The sequence below is a fragment of the Cygnus olor genome, chromosome 18 (genome assembly GCF_009769625.2).
Source record: "Cygnus olor isolate bCygOlo1 chromosome 18, bCygOlo1.pri.v2, whole genome shotgun sequence".
NCBI classification, from domain to species: domain Eukaryota; kingdom Metazoa; phylum Chordata; class Aves; order Anseriformes; family Anatidae; genus Cygnus; species Cygnus olor.
Genome location: NC_049186.1, coordinates 4324993 through 4340262, shown reverse-complemented (window position 1 = coordinate 4340262; position 15270 = coordinate 4324993). Strand labels below are relative to the sequence as shown.

The following is a 15270-nucleotide window of genomic DNA, read 5'->3' as shown; positions in this document are numbered from 1 at the left end:
GGAAGAAGATCCTCCCACGGGATAAATTCGGAGCAGCTCTCCTGGACACAAGCCTCTCAGACACCAAGGGTCCCCCCGGCCTCATCCTCCTTTCCTACACGGACCAGAGCTTGCAGCAGGCTGCCGGACCGGGGCTGGGGATGCTCCACGCAGCAGTCCCCAGGGACTCAGCACCGCGCTCCCCGCCAGCTTCCAAAGCTCCATCCCACAAACCCAGCCCCAAGTTGCAGCGAGCCCCATCGCCCCCCCAGCCAGCGCAACCAGACGGGCCCCATGGCAGCCCCCAGCCCTCTCAGAGCTGCCTCTGTCCCCAGGAAGCGGCGCCGCAAGCTGCAGATGAAGGCAGATAAGAGCAGCACCTCGCTCTGCGCCCCTGCAGCCCCTGAGGTCTGCGGCTCTGCAGGGCGCCGCGCTCGCTTCTCGCCCCAGGAGCTGGCAGCGCTGCTGACTTCAGCGCTTCCTGAGCCCCAAACCCCGCTGTCCCCCGCGTCCCTGCAGCACCGGTAGCACTCGGGGCACCAGCCCCCGCTCAGACACAAGGTGGAATTGGACCATTTTGGTGCTGAAGGCAAAGCATCGCAGAGGTGTCCAAGAACAGACCCCGGATCCAGAGTTTAGGAGCACCCAAGCACAGGCTGAGGTGCAAACCTATTGTTTAGAGTATTTTTTTTAAGCAAGCTCCAAACAAAGCAGGACCTCAGGGCTGCACGGAAGCCTGCTGAGACTCACCCCCTGCACCCTAAGTTCCCTCCCCATTTCGGATTGAGGCTCCCTTAGGGAGCAGCTTTGGCTCCTTGATAGCCGCAGCTGGGCGAGACATGCACCGACCTCTGCGCAGCGTTTGGCCGAGCCCTTCCCAAACCTTTCCCAGCCGGTTCCGAGGCTCCCCCAGCGCCGCAGCCCGGCTCCCCCGTCCCCGCAGAGCCGTGGGAAGGGGGGCACGTCCCGCGCCGGGACGAGCCGGCCCGCGGAAGGGCTCGGAGGGGACCCCGGAGGTCAGCCAGAAAGAAGACAAATAAATCAGCCGCTCGGCGATTCACACAACAATATTCCTCCTTCCTGCAGAGCCACGGCTTCACCACAGCTGCTCGGCAGAAAGCTGCAAGGCTCGAAATGCCTCAGCGGTCCCAAGAAGGACATTTCCTCTCCCGCTGAATTCCCCAAGGGCACCCACGGCCCCAGGAACCCATGTGGGGAACTGCTTCACCGCCTTCTTCCTCGAGGTTTTGCTCTGAGACGGGCGAGCAGGGCAGCTGCTGCCCGCAACCAGGCTCAGCGAAGCCCTCCCAGCCCCTGGCGTGTGGCCGCCCTCCTGCTCCTTGCACCATGTACAGGGAAAGGGGAATCGCTCTTCCCCCACGCCCCGTGAAACCATCCTGCATGGGGAAAGAAAGGGCTGAGGACAAAACCCCAAAAGGAGGCTGCTCTGTGCACGGCTTAGTGCACCCACCCAACAGGGCACTGCAGGCACCGCCTCAGCTCCTGCCACCGGAACGACACGTCCCAGCGCAGACACAGTAGCCTTCATTTGTCTTTCATTATGGGCAATTTTGGGATTATCAGTGACTAACAGGAGAAAGTCAGCGCGAGTGAGATCAGAGTTGCCCAAGGTGCTGTAGGGCGCAGCATCGGAGGCGTTAGGGTTACCCTGCTTGCTCCACAGCTCCCACCTCAGTCCTCTGCTTTAACTGTGGGTTCCCACCCACATTGCTTAGGCCATTTCCAGCCTACCGATGGCAATTTGATTGAATTTGATTAAAATTACCTAAATTTCCATGCTCCAACCAACAAGCTGGGGTTTGAAGAGCTTTCCATAGCTGCGCAGCGATCCCCAGTGAGCCGAGTCACATCCAAAGGCGCACAACCCTCCCCAAACCTCCCATTTCTCTTCCATTTCTGTGCATCCCCATCCTGCACGGACAGGCAGGGAGCTGCTATTCCCTGCCTGGCCAGGTAGATGGTGCTCAGCCAGCACGAAGTGCGAAACCGTCCGCGCTGGGAGAATTTTCTGGCTCTGACTAAGGCAGTCATTCAGCATTGTTCCTGCTGACAGATGCAGGAGGTCCCGCTCCGGCCCCAGCCGCGCGAGACTGACTCAGATCCTCGTCATTCATCTCTTTCAGACTTTCCCCTGTCACTTCGGGATGGCAGGGGCCCTCTCGGTGGCGGATAAAACCGCAGCAAACACTGCACCAACACTCAGCGCCTCTCCATTCACCGCCTCCACCCTGACCCAAAACCCCCTCATTTATCCGATGCAAAGCCCTTCCGCTGACGTGTTGCCCCCCACCTTTGACCAGCTCTCCCCACAGAGCCCAGACCCCGAGGCCAGAGCAGCAGGGGTCGATTTGCCCATTTTTGAGGCTGCCCTGGCTCACCCCGGGCTCCTTGCCGGGTGCGGGACCCCCAGGATCGCTCCGGAGCCACCCTGACACTCGCACCATCCCGGGAGCAGGAAGCTTCAGCCATTTCCTGCAGGCACCGCTTTGCCCTTCCAATATCTGAGCCTCTGCAAATTGAGAAGCAAGCCTGGCAGCTGGAGCTGTGAGAGCAGAGGAGGGGCTCTTCTAGGGAAAATCTGGGCAACCCATCCAGTCCCCACTTCCCCAGAGCAGCAACAGCAGGCAGTAAGAGAGAAAAACCGATTTTGCACGTCTAAAAACGAGACGGCCTCAGTTTGCTCGCTGTTCTGGCGACCACCCCGCAAACCACTCGAGAGGCTGAGATAACCCCAGAGCGAGTCCTCCTGCTCCCCCAAGCAGAGGGGAGGCCAAACGCCCGAGCCCCAGAGCTCTACAGAGCGGTTTTGGGGCACAGCTGGACGCCTGCACTGCTCCCATCGCCTCCCCGTGCTCCTTCCCCAGGTGACACGCGGGGGCACCGCCTTGCTACTGGGGGACAAAGGGTCCCAGGGTCCACGCAGAAGCGTCTGATTCACCGAGCTCATCCTTTGCAAGGCTTTTTCTGCCCAGGAAACGAAGCCACGGAGCAGAGAGGAAATCCCAGAGCTCCTTCGGGGCCGGGCAGGAACCCTTCACCTCCCAACCTCGGGGCGTGCGCGCTCCCGAGCTGTAAGTGAACTTCTGTGTCCTACACGAAGCAGGGCAGGGAGGACGGTGTCCCAGAGGGACGGCAGGAGGGACAGCAGCGTTGCGGCAAGATCTCAGATTTCGTCCCACTCCTCCACAAAACGATCCCTGGAGACAGCAGGAGCCATGCAGGGCACCGGCACCACCATGGCCACATCCCAGCCAGGTGCCCCCGGCCCATCACAGGTGTCCTCTCGTCTTCTCCAAGGCCACAAGAAAGGGGGCCTCGGGGGTGGCACGACCCCAAGGAAGGGCTCAGCAGCCAGTGAACTCAGCCTCCCACTTCCCCCCCCATTTATCAGCGCGTTGGGCTGCAGGAGGAAGTGAGTTCAGCCAGAGTTTGTCTAAACAATTCCGTTTTATCAGAAAAGCTGCTCACATCTACTCCTTTTTTCCCAGGACAAATCTGGACAACTCCAAGGTGATCTCCATTCTCCTTCCTATCTGCACAAGATGGAAACACGAGGACAAGAGGCAAAGAGCATCCCAAAGTCCCCGCCTGCGCCTGCTCCACCCCTCCCAGCGTCAGCAGTCTCCATCGCCCATAAATCGGGAGGCAGCATCCATCCCTCCCTCCCTCCCTCCCTCCCTCCCTCCCCATTCACACGCATCCAGAGGTTACCTTCCCAATCCCTTTTTCCTCTCCGAACTACGTCCTTCTCCTGCTGTGGGTTTGCAGCCTTTTGGGTGCCCTCGGGTTCCCTTTCCAAGCTTCTCGCTGCAAATTTGAGAGTTCACCGCGCTCTCCTTCCCTCCGCTGCAGACCTTGGTGAACCATGTGCCTCCAGAGCACTGGAGGAAACCAGCCGGGGGCTCTGGGGACACGCAGGGTGCGCTGCCACCCCCCAAACCCCGTGCCCTCACCCCCCCCAGCACTGCACATCGCACCCACTGCCCTCCTCCCTTTGTGTGTGGCCGGCCACCACAGCTGGGCTGCATACTGCACCACCCATAAATGACTTCACTGCAGCCCTGAACAGACCCTTGTCATCCAACCACCCAAGAAAATCCAAGAGAAAAAGGAAAACAGATCACTAAACACACGGGCTTCTGGAGACCACCCGCTGATTTTCAAATTTAGGAGAAAGCAGACAGAAGAGCGGAGCAGCCTGGAGAGGGCTTGATGCAGAAAGAGGCAGACATCCTCCCTCTCCCCCGGGCTGGCTGCAGGACCTCTCCCGGATGGAGGAAGGAGTCCATGCAAGGACCAAACCCCAGGCCTCTTGCCACATCCACCAGCTCATTATTAGGAAAGAAGAAGCTGGAACAGGTAAAGGGCAGAGGGATTCACCCGAGGTGATGAGTGAGTGAATGGCAAGAGCAGCTCCTGGCCAGGCTCTCCTGCCACCCAACCTTGAGCCATCTTCTCAATGTTTTCCAGGCTCCCAGTCCCTGAATTTATTTCCGCTACAGATGGCAGTGAACTTCCAAAACACGTTGCACATGCAATGGAGCACAGCACCCTCCGTGCCGTAACGGCAGGAGCTGCACAGTCCTAGCTTCAAAGGCTGTAACCGGGGACTCATCCTGCACTTCCACGTACCAGCACAGAAGGCTTCAGAGGACACCAGCACTTCGGTGCATTAGTAAAAAGCAGCACGGCCTCCTGGATCAGAGAGAATGCCATGTAGAGTAAACAAAAACTCCCTCCAGAGCCAAAACATGCAAGGGAAGCAAGCAGGCTGGGTCCCAGCCCAAGCTGGGTGGGCAGTACCCGCAGTCCCCTCCAGAGCTACCCGTCACACATGAAATACACCCTGCTGCATTTGTGCTGGAGTTAAAAGGAGTAAAAAAAGCCCCACAATTTAAGAGAAGTGAGCTATCGTACAGTTATGACTGAGAAAGCTCCTTAAAGACCTTACGTATCGTTAACTTTTATCACTGCCCTCTCCTCGGCACCATTTGGGATTCCCATCTAACCTTCGTTGGCTGAGAGCTCCCCAAACTGAGCTTTAATTTGAGAGAGGGGAGGAACGTGTGTCCTGCTCCACGCACAGCAAGAGAGGAGGAAAGGGGAGAAGGCAGAGCCATCATAAAACCTTAAAGTATTGTCGATAAGCATCAAAGACAGTCTGATCCGTGAACCTAAGTAAATGATAGTCCACCCGTTGGCAGAAAAACTGACAAAGGGGGAGCAGCTTTGCAAGGGGGCCATGAAGCACTGTGGATAACCAGGGACTACCGGCTCGCACAGGTCTGTCCTGCTGCAGCATCCTTCTCCACCCCTGTCTCTGGAAATAACAGCCCAGGGGAAAATGTGTCTTGCCAAAATGGATGCGTCTCCAGCTGAACTGAGCGCACAGGGTCTCTCTCTTCACACTCAGCAGAGAAAAAGAAGCCTTTTGGAGACACAATTCGCACCAGCCCCAGATGGACATGCAGGTGGCTAGCTCAAGCACAGACCTCTCCGCTGAGACGGGGCGAACGCAGCACAGCACACACAGATGGAGCCACCAGGACCCTTCCCTGCACAGGTCTCTCTTGCTCACAAAGAGGCAAAAGGAGGCAGGTGCTCAGCTCCCACTAAATATTTCCATGCCCCCTGTATACGATAGCCAGGGGCCATGCTGGAGGTGCACCACGGAGCCCCTGCAGCTCCAGACCTCACAAGGGCCGGGGCTGCCACGACCCCCAGCTCACACACAGCCTGGACACGGTCTCTGGGGCTGACAAGCTAGAACATAAATCCAAGGTTATGCTCATTTTTGCTAAAGCATCAACAATCTTTGGAGTTCAAGACGTTGAAAGATGCTTTTAGTCATTTATAATCCCCATTAAACAAATTGCCTTTGCTATGCAAAGACCGACCCGCTACTTCTGCAGAAGAAACTGCAGGCAATACAAACCAAGGAGGAGCCAAGCGAGTGGAAAACCCCATGTCACCACTGCTGAGCTGCCACAGCGACCTTACATAGTTTGTTAAAATTATGTGCTTTCCATAAATTCATAAACATATGCAGACTTCTGCTGTTAGTACAACGCTTTGGAGCAGTCCCTTCAGTCTGGCTTTGTCTCTCCGTATGTTCTCTGCTGCCTTCATGCCAAGACAAGAAGAAACAACTGAGGAGGGAAATATTTGTGTGATCCTACAGAAATCCAGGTTGCTTCCACTCTGAGAGCCATCCAGAAGACCAATGAAACAGAAGCCCCAAACTGACCTAACCCGAAGGAAAGCAGCCCTCTCCCCAAGCCCCCTGCACAAGCTGCAGCAGCCGCACGAGCAGCTGGGAGGCAAGCACAGGCTGCCATCCAAGCGGAGCTGCTTCTTCCATTTATAGCCACGCTCCCCTCGCCTCCACTGCAACATCTTGGACAACACAAAAGCGTCTGTGGGGCTGTTTGTTTGCTGGGGGAGCAAGGAACACAACTGGCCAGCTGTCAAGTTATCTTCTCTGGTCACAACAACGTTTGATCTTCCCCAAACAAGTTTATCTCTGAACCATCTCGATGCAGTTCCTCAGGCCCTCTATCAGTTTATGGCGTTGGCACCGTACCCAGCCTGTTGTGTCCTCTCAGCTGCTGGCCAACAGAAACATCTCAGGCAGGGACAGAGCTCTAGAAATAGTTCAGAAGAAAACTATTTCTTTGCTGCAGAAGGTTCATCACCATTGCCATCACTTCCCTCCCCTGGCCAAGACACAAAATGAGGGGCCGGGCCTTACTGCAAGAGATCAAAGCAAACTCTTTGTTTTTATCTCGGTCAAGATAACGGGTTTTATTTGCCTTATCAGCCTGCAGGATGATTAACCTAAATGTGAGAAAGCTTCAAGATGCCAGAGGAGCTCAAGGGTGGGGAGCATGTCCCAGAGCACAACTGCCGCAGGCTTCAGATGTGCCGACACCACGAGGCACACAGAGCGGGTCCTCGCCCCGGCCTGCGTGCGACGCCCGCCTCCCCCGGCCATGGCTGCAGGTCCCGTGGCCTTCAGCGTCGTTCCCACACCAGCAAATCCAGCAGCAGGCCGCAGTGCTCACCCACGGGCTTGGGTGCAGCTCAGGAAGGGCCCTGCAGCCGCACGAGGCTCCAAGTCCACCATGAGGAGCCCCATGGGACCTCACAGGCCTGTGGGGCCCACACTCCGGCCTTGTGCCCCGACGTACCGCCGGTCACCTTCTGCCTGCACCGGGAGGTTTTGACCTCTACCTGCATACACTCAGCCTTACACGCTCCCTGCAGGTTTCTAGGAGCACATATGTCGATGCACAACCTCGTCCTTGATGCACAATCCTGTCCCCGGCCCCAAACCAGACGTGGAAGAGCCCTGCCAGGTCACTGCGCAGGGCCACGAGCACCCCGCGGCTCAGCACCCACGGCTTCGTCCCGTTCCCCTCTCAGGCAGGGCAAGGCAGGGGGAGCTGTCACTTCTCCGATGGGAACCTACTGCTTCACATAATGAATCCAGCTGCTGAGATCGCTGCTTTGACTACAGGCCCTCGGGGACCTGCAGTGGGGCAGATGAACTCCCCGTTTGTATTCGTCTCCGAAGCACGGCCCCCATCTCCTGTGGGTCTTGCACGGCGCAGAAGGCAACAGCAGCAGCCTGGGGACTGCCCTGGCTCCCCCACGTCACCCTGAAGGCGTCCAGAGGAAACACAGCAACGGGCACACAAATGCACACACTCACCCCGATGACCACAGCTGGACACGACAGCTGGACACGACGGCAGCCCACACATTGCGAGTTTGGGAGCAGTGCTCACGGTGGGCGAGGATGCGCAGCAGAGTGCCAGCACATCCCCATCCCCTGGCCCCTTTCCTGCCCCAAATACACCCCCAAAACAAGCTGAGCTATTCCCTGCAGAGACAAGGGGAAGAGAGCATCGTGGGAAGGAGCAATCAGAAAGCTGCCAGGCCCCCGCTGCCCTCCCCGCGCAGACACACGGCCGTGCACGTGGCCTCGCGTGGCTGCCGGGGTAGGCAGCGTCCCCGCGAGGGGACACGAGCATCTCCCCCGCACGCAGGCTCCTCGTGCGCCTTCCTTCCAAGTGGCTGGCGCGGCAGGGCTCCGTTTTTCCAGATTATCTCATTTTTGGCGCCTGCCCTGAGCACACGGATTTGGGACTCTCTGTGTTTCTCATTCAGCCTCTCTGTTTGGGATCTCGGGCTGGAGGCGCTTTCCTGTTAAAAATAATAACAGAAAAAAAGAAAAAAGGCTACCCATAACGTAGCCCAAATGTGTCAGCTGGTTTTAAGGAAACGTTTCCCTACAGCTTTAATCTCTTCATACAGTTACATTGCTGTGCAGCTCAGGGAGCTGGAAATGATTACTCACTGTTTATGCACACAGGCCTGGCCTCTTTATTGTGGGCAGAGCCATGCTCGTAGTCTCTGGATCTCTCTAAACCCTGCTCCAGCCCCGCTCTCATCCCTACAGAAGGGCACCAAAGGAAAGGTGCCCGAGGCTCTGCTACAAACTGGTGGCTCAATGCTCGCTGCATGGCCAAGGCGAAGGGTCCCCAATTTTTGGCTACATCCTCCCCCAGGAGAGCTGCGGATCGCAAAGCCCTCTCCCTCTCTGCTCACTCTCACGGAGCCTCCAAGTGAAAAACAGCAAGTTCTGAAGACAAGGCTTGCCGTAGGGGTCCAGGGCTGGAAAAAAGAGTGGAAAAGTTGAGCTGCTTCATTCTTCTGAAGTTGTCATGCTTTTTCTGCGGAAGAAGAGGAGCCTCTCTGCTATTTCAGAGACCCTGGCACCAAGGTGGCTGTCCCAAGGGGACCAGGGGGCAGCAATGGGACAAGGCTCCAAAAAAGCTGGAACCTCAGGCGCTTTGCAGTCGGTTTTACCCACGGACCACCACGGATCAGTGCAGAGATGTGCTTTGTCCAGACTGACGGCTCCAACATGGCCACTGCAGAGGACAGTCAGGCTCCTGTTTTAGGTGAAGATTCCCATTATTCACCACATTTACCTCGATTCACCGACCCAAGCTGCGGAGCCGCCCTGGGAGGAAGGACCCCAGGGAGAACCACCACGGCCTTCCTGGTGTGCAGGAGCACGAGAGGGGCAAGGGGAGGCGCTGGCAGCAAAGCCACGGGCAGAGACAAAAAGGATCAAATCAAATCATCAGGTCAAAGCGTCTTCCATTTCTCATCTGGGATCACTTCTCATCTGTCCCCTGAGATCCTACAGCCAGCCTCAACCCCAAATATAAACAGGTCCAGATCTGGGGTAAGCACAGATAGAGGATAAAGCTGACATGAAAAACATTAACCTTGCTGGGACCAACAATGCCTTCCCCTCCCAGCCATCACCAGCTTGCAGGACACAAAGAACAGCAAACAAGACGTCCTCCTGGATGAGTAATCCACTACAGTGATGCTTCACAAGCCCGCAAATAACAACCCCAAACTTGTGAATCTTCAACATGCCTCTGAAAACATGTTTCTAAGCCTGGCATTTACCCAACCTCTGGCACCCTGGCCGGGATTTCCAGGTCCCCCTCCCGAGGGATGGGCTGTGCCGGGCAGCGCCCCACTCGGGCACGTGGCAGCCGAACAGGGGGCCCCTCACCTGGTGCCCCCCCAAGGAGGGACACGGCTCTGGGCAGCTCTGCAGTCCCACTCCGAGCACAGGCACGGCTCTGCATACCCGCCTGGGTAGGCTGGAGGGAGCACATGTACCCGGGCACAGAGTTACGGGGTTATTTTTAGAGCTCTCACATCCCCAGCTCAGTGATGGGAGGCACCGGTGGAAGGGGGGCCCGGGCAGGAGGATGCTCTTCCGCAGGATGAGCCTGTCCTGCATCCAGCGGGGGGAGCCCCCAAAGCACCCCTTTTGTGAAGGGCTGGCAGATGCCACTGGATGCAGCGCTGCTGTCTGGGCTCCGCAGGGATCCCTTTGTCGCTCCTGCCCGCTCGTGGTCTCAGTTCCCAGGTCCTGGAGATGGCACCAGGAGGATTTCTGGCATGGCAGCGAGTGCAGCTCCTGCCTGCCGCAGCACCAGGGGTGAGGCAGCACGTACGCGCTTCGCCCAGACAGCGAAAGCATCGCCACCACCCAGCTCTCAGCAGGGGAAGGTCCCATAACAGAGAGCCCTCGGGGAAGCCGGGTGCCTCCAGCTGAAGGGAGGTCGCGCTCAGTGTCCTGGGGCTCTGCAAGAAGCATTGGAAAGGCTGGGTGGAGGCAACCACCCCGCAACAAAGTGCGCGCATTTCTGAGCACCGAAACCCAAAGGAAATGCCCGCTCCTGGCACCGCCCCGCAGCCCGCAGTTCTGGAAGCAGCACTTCCCAGCACCATTTTTAATTGCTCGTGCCTCTTTCTCCCCTTGGCATGTTCTCCCCTTGCGTTTGCCCAGTGCAAAACCTTGCCCCAGCTTCTCTGACCCTCTCTGAGCACAGCAATCCCCGTCACCTCCTCGCCCAGTGCGTCCTAGCCACTCGTGTGGCCTGTGTCCCCGTCACCAACCGCTCAAACCCAACACTAAGCCCTGCAGGGAAGCAGGCATTGCTCCTCAGGGTGTGCAGCAGAGCGTGAGAAGGAGGCAGGGAGGGCAAGCAGAGGTGGGGAGCAATATTTTGTGTTCCTGCACCCCACCGAGGCCCCACCTGCACTGCTCCCCCCTTGAGAACCGCTGCTCCCCAGCGGTCTCAGCCCCCCACCTTAACGAGGCTCAGCTCTGATTGCTGCTTGCCTCTGTGGTTTGTTCTGAACCTCTCTGGTGATGGCCCTTCTCCTCCAGCTGCCCTCTTCCTGCACAACGTGCTCTCCCGCATACCTCCAGCGCAGGCAGCAGGGCTGGGACAAGGGGTTCAGCACGAGGGAGCACAGCTGAGCACCAGCAGCTGGGGGCTGCGTGTCCCGGCACGGGGCTGGGGGCTGCTCACGGCACCCCCAGCTCAGCTGCCGGCGCGAGGGAGCCGCAAGGCGAGCAGTCCCAGGGTGTCTGTACCACGCGAGCATCCCTCGGGTGCCCCACACCGAGAGGGAGCAGGGCTGCACGCCTCTGCACCCACCCGCGGGGCACCCCCACGGTGCAGCCCCTACAAATTCCTGTGTCAGCAGCAGGCAGAGATGCCGCCCCCTGCCCGGCATCACCCCCGGGTGGGCGAGGGGCAGGGGCTCCGGGCTGCATGCCCGTGCTGACCGGGGGGAGAAGCAGCCAGAGCCCTTCCCGCTCCTGCAGCTTTGCTTCTGGCTCTTCTCGGCCGTATTTAGACTGAAAGCCCCTTTTGTGGCAGTGCCAGGCTGTCCTGCCCTGTCAGGCAGACCCCAGACAGCTGGGCTCTTTGGTAAAACTCATCCCCAGCAGCTGCCCTGGGTTTCTGGAGTCCTTTTTGATGCAAAGAGCCCTCCCTTTCCCCCCTGGGCAGCTGGGGGATTCAGCAGCTGAGAAGGTCTCCTGCTCTTAAAGCGCCCAACTGTCTGCAGTCCAGAGCCCGGGGAGCTCCCCGCAGCCCAAACCCAGCAGGATGAGGCCAAGCGCAGGGAAAAAAACGGGTCCTGGGCATCATCCACACCGGTGCTGGGGACAGAGCGCCTGGCAGGGCGGCCCAGGCTGAGCCACCACTGAAGTCGCGCTCAGACCTCAGCTGGAGCCCGAGGGGCGCTGGCTTCAGTGCCCAGCAGAGGCTGAATGGAAAACAAGACGCAGCCAACGTGAGGCAGGGCTCGCGGGTCACAGTGGCTCTGGTCCGTGGTGTTATCAGGCTTTGGCTGCAGCGGCCAGGAGAACAAAACACCCTGCCCCCTGCTAACCAGGAGGCTGTTTCTGCCCCACAACCCCGAGCAACAAGATGAACAAAAACCACCCCAGCGACAGCTCCACAACCACCTCGTTCCCCAGCCCACCAGAGGCTGCTCTGGGCGCTGCGCAGGCGCTGGGTCTGCAGGCAGAGCCCGAGCTGGCCCGAGCGCCCTTTTCTGCAAGCAGCGCGCTTTTGGCACTCTCCCATTTTATTTCTTCGGGGCTCGATAGCATCTCTTATTCCAACTGACAGCTCTTTCAGCCCGAATAAAACCAAGCGTAACAGCCATGTCTTCAGACACGTGTGAGCCCAGAGCCGAGCCCGGCCCCGAAAGCCATCGCTGCTGGGGCTGGAGGAGCAGCCGTCAGCAGCACTCCGGGCTCAGCACCCTGCACAGACATTTAACCCGCAGCGAGGAGCGAAGGCAGCCGTGAGCCAGCCTCCCACCCCCGTCCGCAGCTGTACTCACCCTCTTCTCTCTTTGGTGGGCTCTCGACCAGCGCTGGCTGCGGTTTTGGCTCTGCCTGGGGCGGCTGCGGGGCCGGGGCAGGCTCCAACCCCTCGGCCTGCCGCGCCGGCGGGGCTGGCAGCTCGGCAGCCTTGGCTACCTGAATTTCCACTCGCTTGGTGGCCACGTCGGGCAGGGCAGCGTTGGCCATCTCGGCTCGGCGCTGGGGCATCTCGGGGATCTTTGAGGCCGGCGCCTCCGCCCTGCGGAGCCCTGGCTCCTGGGGCTTGCCGAGCGTGATCTCAGTCCTCCGCGGGGTGGGCTCCGGGGGTTTGTGCCCCAGCACATCTGCTCGTTTGAGGCCAAACCTCGACAAGCCCGAGGTGGAGTTCTCCACCTGCTTGGATGAGATGTCAATGGAGATTTCTGTTCTTCTGGACACCGGCTCAGGCAGTTTGGGTCCAGAGAGCTCCACTCTCCTCAGAGAGGGCTTGGGGGATCGCTGGCCCGTGGGGTCTGCATGCCTGGCAGGCGGCTCCGAATTCCTCGCACCGAGTTCCTGAAACTTCTGCGTGGAGCTGGACACCGTGGACCTGAGGAGGGGGTTCGGGGTCCGTCTTTGTGGGGTGGAGGAATTTGAAGACTGATCTACCTCCTCGACCTCAAAAGATCTTTTCAGAGCTGAAAGACATTAACAGGAATGCAAAATTTAGTTACCGGCCATCTGTGCATCTCAAGGGACACTTACAGGAACCGTCTGAGACTCGTGGCCCTGTTGCTGCCACGCGAGGATTCACAGCCCCATTGACTGCCTCTGGGGACTGAGGGCCAGGCTCTGCCTCTTCAGAGAAGCTACAAATCCCAGAGGCAAAGCTGGAACTTGGACCAGGAAATTCAACCCCAGAAGCGTAACCCGGAGTGCCAGCCTCCCCTACACCGCCCCCCAGCCCACCCGACCCCGTTCCCCATCACGGCACAGCCCAGGGCTCAGCAGCCCCGCTCCGAGCTCTTTCCTTTGCCTCTCGTGTCCAGAGGATGCGCAGATAAACACCGGCTTCCCGGTGACCGCTGCCAGCAAAATCCTCATCCGGAACGTGAAAACAATCTCCGAAGAGCCCCGAACCCAAATAACGCGGCAACAAAAACAAAGGTGGCAGTCACAGGAGTGCATATCCTTAAAAACAGCCCCAGAGTCCATCTCAGCCAAAGGCTGCAGTGCTTTAAAAACAACAGCAGGAGACCCCCAGTGCAAGGAAGGGGCAAACCAGGAGGTGCTGGGGACATCCTAAAATCTAAACAGCATCACCCCCATTTTACCAACAGGGAAATTAAGAGGCAGAGAGAGAGAGAGAGAGAGAGAGAGAGAGAGAGAGATGCAACACCAGTTAGCAGTGAGATTCAAGAGAGGATTTCCCACTTAACACTTCCAGAGGCAGCAGAGCCCCACTTTCAGCACCAGGCAGGGTCTGACACCGCTCCCACCACCACCCGAGCCACGTGCTGCCCTAACGTGGACGCCTGGGTTGCCAGCAGGTGGCACAGACACCCGCACACATCCCTGCCGTCCGGCTCCACCTGGCGCATGGGTCCCCACAGGCTGCCAAAGACTGAAAACCTCAAAACCCCCAAAGCCGGGAACCTTTCTAAGGAAACCTGACGGTGCCGGACCTTCGGCTCGCTGGCTCTGAGCTGCAGAGGGGACAGAGAGCACCACCAAAGGAAGCCCCCACCTGCTGGCTGATGCTCCCCTCCTCGATGCGAGGCAAGGTCGGGCTGGGCTGTGCAAGGCTGAGCAGCCCGGGCAGCCCGACGCACACCTCAGTGACGATTCCCTGCATCCTTTAAACCAACAGAGCAACACCAGCAAGAAATCGCCTTTAAAATCCGCCCTGAGATCCCACGGGATGCCAGGAATGGGGGAGAGCCTCGTGCACGGCTTTCCCTCACCCCTTGGCATCCAGCCACCCCCGGTCCCCCCTTCTCCTGCAGCTCAGGAGGAGCTGCAGCGCCCCAGACATGTCGCACGCCGGAGAGCAGCCCCGGGCTCGGCCATAGGAGGCGGCTGCCGCGGCTGCCGGCTGCGAGCGGGGCAGGGAAGCGTCCACGTGGCAGCCGCTCGGCTCCGCTCCGCCAGCAGATCGCAATCGCAGCTGCTGACACGCACGGCTTTGGGCTGTCTTCCCTTTTTAGGGGGAATACCCAAAGAACTATTAAATACGAATGCTGGCTGGGAGCAGGAGCCTCCCCAGGATGCTCTGTGTGAGTGACCCCGCAAAAGCGGCTGCTGGGAGCCCTCCATGCCCAGGAACCAGCACAAAGGGACATACGGACGTGGGCATGGACACACACCTCTGTCTCCCCACTGCAGCCTAAAATCCCACATGGGAAATGCTGAGAAGCAACAGCGTGCATGGGACGGGCTCCTGCCAGGGGCAGGACATGCAGAGAGGCCGCCCGAGCCTGGAAACCCTGCGGAGCCGTTCGGGCACGGCATCCGAGCTGCTCGTTTGTGCCCCCCCCGGTAACACAGTAATGACAGGAGGGGCCCCGGGGGGGCAACTAGCAGTGACAAACCCTGCACCTCAAAACACCCAGGGGAAGGAGGGGCAGGGGGCAGGAAACAAACCGGAGGACGGGGAATCGTCCTGCCCCACGGAGAGGGGATGTTACCCGCGGCACAGCCAGAGCCACGCGGGGGCTGCCACCTGCGGGGCCACCGCACCTGCGGGGAGGAAATCGAGGAGCTGCCGAGGAAACCGTTTTCCTCCGTTTTATCTGCTCCGTTTTCTGAGTCCCCTAAAAGGCTGCACACGTCAGGCACTGCAGAGCTGCATCCAACCCCCAGTTATCAGCACCCAAGAACAAGCGACCGATTTAAAGCAGCCCCAGCCTGAGAGCTGCTCTGACAGGTCCGAAGCTCTCCAAAACCGAGCGGGAGCGCAGACTTCACCACTCCCACTCCCCACCATGCCCCTAATCACATTTTAGCCACCTGCCCCGAACCCCAAGTTTCAAACACCGCAGATCGAGCCCCGGCTGCACTTT

General features: G+C 59.0%; 1 protein-coding gene across 13 annotated transcripts in view; it reads right to left on the bottom strand.

Annotated features, from left to right (window-relative positions):
• Positions 1-15270, bottom strand: part of SEPTIN9 (septin 9) — a 129568-nt gene that overhangs the window by 37724 nt on the left and 76574 nt on the right. For 9 of the 13 annotated variants that reach the window (XM_040530140.1, XM_040530138.1, XM_040530142.1 and 6 more), the window contains one exon: positions 12247-12906. In XM_040530140.1, the coding sequence (XP_040386074.1) occupies positions 12247-12906 (660 nt within the window). The other 4 variants (XM_040530136.1, XM_040530145.1, XM_040530152.1 and 1 more) reach the window with 4 other exon arrangements.